Here is a 7,466-nt window from a genome sequence, read left to right as displayed (position 1 = left end):
AAAAAATTATAAAATAAATAAAAATATCTCCGGCTGATTTTAATGATATTTGATCACTATGTTTAATAATAATTATAACACACGGCACAAAAAATAGGCCATCGCGGTTTCCAAAGAACGCAATAGGAATAAAGAATGCTAAACTCTTCAACTCTTCATTATTCCTAGGTACAAGGCAACTTATTTCATTTTTCTTATCTGTGTTTCAGACCATGAACTGAGTTGACACTGACAGATGACAGTTTCTGATTTTGACATTTAAATATCACGTTGCCGGCCGGTTCTTTTCGTTTCCTTGGAAGTTTTATTTATTTTATTATTTTATTCCGAATTTCCGAATCAACTGCTGAATTTCTACTGGTAAGTATAATATTACGCTATCAGTTAAATTAAAGCTTCAAGAAACAATATAATAAGTCGTACAGGTACCTATTTCCAACGTATTTTATTATGACCATTTCATTACATAGATAAGATCAAAATATGCTGTTGTGGTTTATGGAGTCTAATGTTACGTAATACCTCGATGGTACCTATTGCAGGTAATACATCCATGTAATTATCATTGTGAATACATGAGAGCTTCTATGTATAGTTCAATCTTAATTAACTGATTTGCTAATACAATGCAATGATAGGCATAGTTGCCGTGCCAAACTCGATACGATGGCAAACGCTCTCGAAGTTTCAATAACATAGGTATATTGATCATTCTAAGATGACCCACCTACCGATAATTGAAACCGAGAAGTAAACATGCCTTGATTAGACAAGACCAGATTCTAGTTGTGTTGTTAGTGCAACCTAACATATTAAGCTGAATGTGGGTTTCTTGTTGGATTTCTTCTGACCAAATAAAAATCTTTTGTGTTTGGTGTATGACAGGGTACATAAGGGATATTGGTTTGAAATCGGGCCAGCATGGATTTCTCTGATAGTACATACAACAAGACAAGATTTGAGAGGTAATTTTTTTTTTTAAACTTTGTAAGTATAGATGCCATGAATAGTAATATGAAAACAGTGTTTTTACTTGATTACATGATAAATTATGAAAATCTAAGAAATACATACAATAGGTTCTTTCTTCAAATGCCTATTATAATATCACTCTCCTACTGCGTCAACAATCCATACAGTGTGTAAACCACCTCTTTTTTAATGCACATCAACAACAATTAACATTTTATCTTACCAGTCATATTGGATACCACACAAACATTAAAACTTTTTGGTTAAAAACAAAATTTCTATGCCTCAAAATCCTACTGTCACTATATAAAATGTCTGTGTGTGTCCCCTGAAGTTTTTAAGTCCTAACATCCTCAGCCGGTCCATTGGCCTCATTTGCCAGTCTATTACATTGCTGTCCTATATCAACAAGTTCGTGACAATCCTAGGTCGGTACCGTGCGTCACAGTTAGTATGATCTGGCAAATTATCTAAGTGCCTATGTATATACAATACATAACAACACAAGAGAGTACAGAAGTAAAGCTTATTCACACTCTCCTGTCATGAATCCACACAGGGACAGACTAGATGCAGGAGTTAAGACAACACACATGCATGGTCACATGGTCAGCTTCATAAGTACCTATAGCATACACTTTTGTACCTTGTCAAACTAACAAATATTAACTAATAAATAGGTGTTATTGAATTGAGATAGTGAATTTCACAAGGTAATAAGTGTAAGCTGACTGTAACTAGATCAAGAGCTACGCTTCTGTACCCACCACTCTGCCAGTGGTCATGTTAGTTCTACCTCAACAATCAGCAATCACTATAAAACCGGCATCCCCTCTCAAGCGCGCTCATTCGTCGGCCGGCCGGCGCAGCACTCGCACCATGGCGTATTTAAAGACGGCGTTTGTTCTGTTGCTCGCCAGCTCGATGCTCAAACTGAGGGTTTTCTCCAGGGCCATGGCGAGCTTCAACCCCGCCGTGTTCGCGACCCACGAGGTGGTGCCTGATGTGATTTCCAAGGCGCCTGAAGCTGCCGTCTCGGTAAGTTGTAGTTTATTCTCTCACTATAGTTTATAGGTAGAGTAGACTGAAAGCAATCAGATCGGATTTGCATTTTATTTTATGATATCAATAGCATGAAGCCAAAAGATTGATTGTAACTCAATTAATAAATATGGTTTACTACTAGCAGAATACCTATGTTTCTTTTGAGTTGAGTTGAAGACCAACAGATCCGATTTGCCTTAGTCTATTATACCTACCTATAGGATGAAAAGTTGCCTAGTTGAGTACCTGAGGTCAATTCTGCTTGGTAAATTTCATCAAACAAAGAAAGGATGAAGTATATTACCTAATATACACACATTCATACCTATACTCGTATAATACCTACTTATTTTAGCATGGATACTGGTTTGTAAGGGGAACCGGTCCGTTGTGAGAAGGCCGGCCGTGTTTATAAGCAAGGTGTCATCCAAAGTAGGCAGAAAGTAAGAATAGCATGGCAGTCTTCTCCAAGAATTAAAACAGACAAACTTTATCAATCCAGAGCCAGAGTTAGATATTAAGTTTGGGATTAGCGTCAGTCGCTGACTGCCCGCGGGCGGTGGAAATCTGAAACACTATGTCCTCGGTACAGGGCTTTTAGAGAGTGAGGTCATGGTCCTAAATGAGATCTCATTACTTTGAATAAATTTTATGTGATTTTTTTAAATAGGATTACTATAACACAAAAAAATCCGAAAACTTTAAAATATCCACCTGTCTAGCACTCGTAATCGTAGAGTATAAAATGTGATAAAATATAAATGTGCAATATTTGTGTATGTTTGCAGTAAATTTTCTAAAATAGATTGACACTTTATAATTCTAGATTCTACCGGAAATGAGGAAAAAAGTGACCACTCATGATATGATCATCGTAAGAAACCTGTCCATTAGATATTTAAATTAATTGTTTGATGGTTTAATAGAGGTAATAGACGGTTAGATAAACTGCAGTTAAACATGCTACCTCATGTTGACAATGTAAAAAATTACACCACTGGTTATTTTAGGATTCTTGAAGAACTTTTTTTACAGTTTTTGCACGTTCAGTTTTTGGTGTAATTTTTGACTAGTCTGCTTCCCAATTAGCATTATGATTTTTATAAATAACTACTACCTTGCTGGATCATTCGATTTTTTACAAAAAAGTATAAAGTCATCTAGAATAGTTAGGCCATTAGGCACTTCACTAGTGGGTATCATTAGTCATTAGGTAGAGTAACACCTAATGAAGTTAACAATGTGTGAATGATATATAGCTCTTTTGTGATTTGTGAATGTGATGATTATGTCCTGAGCCTTGGTCCATTATTCAATTTGTCAGTGGGCCGGCCATTACTGTCTCCTGTCCCACTTGTGTTATGTAACTGGCGAGCTTACGGTCAAATTTGTTGGTGTAGGCTAGATGCTCTGACACAATAGGATAAAATCATTATAATTTAAACTATTTTATCTAGAACTAACTTTCACGTGCGAGCTTCGCTTCATATGTAAAACGGTTTCCCATGAGAATACCGGGATAAAAAGTACCCTGTAGCTCTCACTGTAGGTCCACTCGTAACTCTGTCGCAGCTGTCCGTGACGTCACTCTAGAGGCGACTAAACAAATATCATAAGTTCAGAATAAACAGCTCAGCAATATATGATTTCCGCAACACCTGTATATTGTATAACATCCCCTCCCCCACAGGTGGAGTACCCGAGCGGCGCGGTGGTGTCCCACGGCAACGTGCTGACGCCCACGCAGGTGAAGGACGTCCCCACCGTGGCGTGGGACGCCGCCCCGGACGCCTTCTACACGCTCGCCATGACCGGTCAGTATTCTGAGGAACAGCTTGTGAGGAGCTTTTGATGGATTTCTGCTTTTACTGTGTTCTGTGATAAATCAGCCAACAGCACAGCGTTTCAAACTCATACCTTCACGTTCTGAAATTATTAATCGAGGGTTTGAATGCTTAATATGATAGATATACTTTGAGGCATCGTCAGCGAATACTTGTCTACAGCTGACATAATCGTATATCAAGAGGCGCCACAAAATTCTTCTTCATCCAGCCACTACCGGCTACCTGTCTAAGGTCGTCGGTTCAGCGGCCTTAAGGACCAAGACATGTTAGCCTAGTCATGGTCTGGACTTGAACTTTCAACACCCTTTCGGAAACCAATACTTACTTATTAATAATAACATACTTTTTTTTACGTAGCAATAGCAATATTATTGTCCCACTGCTGGACAAAGGCCTCCCCATGCTTATTCATATAATAACATTATTAAATAATAAAATTATGATGTTATGACTATTTTGTTTTTACATCACATGTTTGATTAGCGTTTGTTTAATTTGTCGCGTTGCCTACGAGATTCAAAACAGTGAAGTGTGTTAGCATAATAAACCAGTTTTTAATTAAATGTTTTCACTTCTTACCCAACGTTTGTTTTTGCTATGTCGTAACTAACTTCTCCGATAATAAAAATATTGTATTATAACTTTTCTTAGTGTCGATTAATGATCAAAATGTTTACAATAGTATTAGTTAGCTTTCACTGGTAGAGTCCGCGCCACGCACACTTAGCAATAATAGTAGAATAAAATATAATATTATACTTCAATAATTTTAATTAATTATTTTATCATATTTTAATATATTATACTTTGTTGGTCACTAAAGTAATAGAAAAGACAAAAATAATATCCTTATACTCAACGTAGTTGTATTGACTATTTGCACTAATGTTAAATAGTGTGATAGGCTTGGTTAAAGACTTCAGTCATAGCGCGAACAAATTTTTTTTCGTATCTACATTTGTTTCTGTTGCAAAGTTAGCATTGTTTTTTTTACTTTTGTGTCTTACTGTTTGTTGAAGCGATTAATAATCCATAGGTTTTACTGATATAACGTTTATTTACACAGAATATTATACAATTATACCTACAAATTTATGCGTATCGTGACGAGTTCAGATCAAGAATGTGAAAATTCTATAGGCTTCTTTCATTCATTTGTTTTTACTTTATTTGCGGCGCTGCATTCGCGAACACTGTTATTATATTGTGAATTAATTTAAACCCCCCTCCACCCGCAGACCCAGACGCCCCGTCCCGCAAAGAGCCCAAATTCCGCGAGTGGCACCACTGGCTGGTGGGCAACATCCCGGGCGCGGCGGCGGCGGCCGGAGACACGCTGTCGGCCTACGTGGGCTCGGGCCCGCCGCCCGGCACCGGCCTCCATAGATATGTGTTCCTGGTGTACAAGCAGCCCGGGAAACTGAGCTTCGATGAGCCTAGGCTGACTAATACGTGAGTAAAACAGGGTTTTCTTAAGATATACGCCTTTGTCGACTTACAATGCTGGTTTTCTATATGCGACGTATCGAATCCTGCCTTTGTAGCGTCGTTGAACTACAATTTTGCCAAAAATACCGGTGTTCTACATGCGTCGCAACGCATTATTTTAGAAAACTTTAATAGCGCCACCTACTGCACCTCTCCAACGCTAGTATCCAGTCCGTCGCCACTAGATGTCGCTAATAGTCTCTAGGAGACACGCTGTCCGCCTACGTGGGCTCGGGCCCGCCGCCCGGCACCGGCCTCCATAGATATGTCTTTCTGGTGTACAAGCAGCCCGGGACACTGAGCTTCGACGAGCCTAGGCTTACTAATACGTGAGTAAAATACTACAATTTTGGTAAAATACCAGCGTTTGATATACATCGCATGGCATTCTTCTAGAAAACTACTAAAAGCGCCACCTAGTGCCCTCCTTCGACACTACTTTAGATTGCGTGGTCACATGTCGCTAGTAGTCTCTAGGAGACACGCTGTCCGCCTACGTGGGCTCGGGCCCGCCGCCCGGCACCGGCCTTCATAGATATGTCTTTCTGGTGTACAAGCAGCTCGGGAAACTGAGCTTCGACGAGCCTAGGTTGACTAACACGTAAGTAAATTAAAAAAAAAACGAATTTGTCACATTTTGTCTGCGGCATGCAAAAAGTTTATAAGAACAATCACGCTATTTAAGAGATTCTACGTTGGTAGCTCCGCGTTGTCATGATAATATCAACGATATAAATGCGTCGCATTGCTATCCATCTATAAAACTACTAATAGCGCCATCTAGTGCACCCCTCCCGCACTAGTTAGCAGTGCGTTGTAACTAGATGTCGCTAGTAGTCTCTAGGAGACACGCTGTCCGCCTACGTGGGCTCGGGCCCGCCGCCCGGCACCGGCCCGCACAGATACGTGTTCCTCGTGTACAGGCAGCCCGGGAAACTGAGCTTTGATGAACCGAGGTTAACTAATACGTGGGTATTATAAAGTAATAAGATAACGGAAGTCTATGACAAGCGAGAGTAAATCAACAGTAGTTTACAATTGAATAAATCGAGGACGTGGGGTGCAAGGTCCTCTTCTCAAGAGGTGACAAACCCTAGGCCACCTCAGTGTGAATGTGAATTAATCACAAGTGCTGTCGACCCAAGTCGTTAGCGTAATTCGATAGTAATTTGTATGACATCTTGAGCAGCGCCCCTGTCGGTATCGTTAGAAACTAATAAAACGCATACAAATTCCAGTGACTTTCTTTCGTATCAACTTAAGTCGACAACACTGGTGCTCGGCCCACTGAACGTTTGGATGAATAATCCAACAGTCACCAGTCATATTAATATGCCTCCTCCAGGATTTGACGCTGTTATTACTTAACTAAATACTCTTATTACCAAAATAACATCTACCCAATACTTTTGTATTAACCATTAATTTTCCCGTTTCCAGATCCGGTGACAACCGCGGAGGGTTCTCGATCAGCAAGTTCGCGAAGAAGTACAACTTGGGCGACCCTATCGCCGGCAATTTCTACCAGGCAGAGTATGACGACTACGTCCCCATCCTTTACAAGCAACTTGGCGCTTAAAAAGGGGGGTTTTTAGAGGTACGCTGCAATATTCTTGAATCAGCTAACGTTTATAAAATGAAGGTTTTCAAAGGTGTTATGATATAACAGATCCCTTTGGGATAACTGGTTCAAGAAGTTTTGCATGCGATCTACACGATAAAAAGACTATAACTTGCAATATATTTTAGACATAAGTAAAAGTGCTCATTCTCATCATAATAATACGATATCATATTATTGTTAACTTGGTCAATTTCAAAACGCAACGGTATAGAATATTGTGCCTTTTTAAATGAACATTATAGGTATCAATTTAAGGCTGAAAGTGTATAGAATTCCTATGAAATTCAATTTATTTGTTACACAGCATTTAATCCCTTTATGAGATAAACATTTATTTGTTTTTGAGAAGAATATTCCTCTTATGTAGTACCATACATTTTTTACTAGTTTTTTTGTTTCATAATCATTTTACTACCTATTTTATAAGTTTCACCGGTTTGGTAATAAACGATTTAAAATTAGTATTCGCCTTTGCTATATTGCCCTCTCAC

The 7,466-nt window shown here is 39.0% G+C and overlaps 1 protein-coding gene across 3 annotated transcripts; it reads left to right on the top strand.

Annotated features, from left to right (window-relative positions):
* The first annotated feature begins 270 nt into the window (after positions 1–270).
* On the top strand, positions 271–7,434 carry LOC105382221 (phosphatidylethanolamine-binding protein homolog F40A3.3). Of its 3 annotated transcripts, none has more exons than XM_048626489.1 (5): positions 271–360; positions 1,923–2,010; positions 3,707–3,830; positions 5,102–5,315; positions 6,792–7,434. In XM_048626489.1, the coding sequence occupies exons 2-5, from the start codon at positions 1,927–1,929 to the stop codon at positions 6,928–6,930; spliced, it is 561 nt and encodes a 186-aa protein (XP_048482446.1). In that variant the 5' UTR covers positions 271–360; positions 1,923–1,926; the 3' UTR covers positions 6,931–7,434. The 3 variants fall into 3 exon arrangements, with proteins under 3 accessions (XP_048482446.1, XP_048482445.1, XP_048482444.1); XM_048626488.1 differs by having other exon boundaries at positions 287–360; positions 1,893–2,010; XM_048626487.1 differs by lacking the exon at positions 271–360 and having other exon boundaries at positions 1,807–2,010.
* Positions 7,435–7,466: the final 32 nt, after the last annotated feature.

The sequence above is a fragment of the Plutella xylostella genome, chromosome 16 (genome assembly GCF_932276165.1).
Source record: "Plutella xylostella chromosome 16, ilPluXylo3.1, whole genome shotgun sequence".
NCBI classification, from domain to species: Eukaryota; Metazoa; Arthropoda; class Insecta; order Lepidoptera; family Plutellidae; genus Plutella; species Plutella xylostella.
The sequence above is the reverse complement of the archived record's forward strand: the minus strand, read 5'-3'. Positions and strand labels throughout refer to the sequence as shown.

What these genes read in the sequence shown, in the direction of transcription:
- LOC105382221 (XM_048626487.1), top strand. Translation starts at nt 1,852, where the DNA reads ATGGCGTATTTAAAGACGGCGTTTGTTCTGTTGCTCGCCAGCTCGATG. An exon ending in CGCCTGAAGCTGCCGTCTCG is followed by an intron (nt 2,011 to 3,706) that starts GTAAGTTGTAGT and finishes CCTCCCCCACAG; the next exon opens with GTGGAGTACCCGAGCGGCGC. An exon ending in CTACACGCTCGCCATGACCG is followed by an intron (nt 3,831 to 5,101) that starts GTCAGTATTCTG and finishes CTCCACCCGCAG; the next exon opens with ACCCAGACGCCCCGTCCCGC.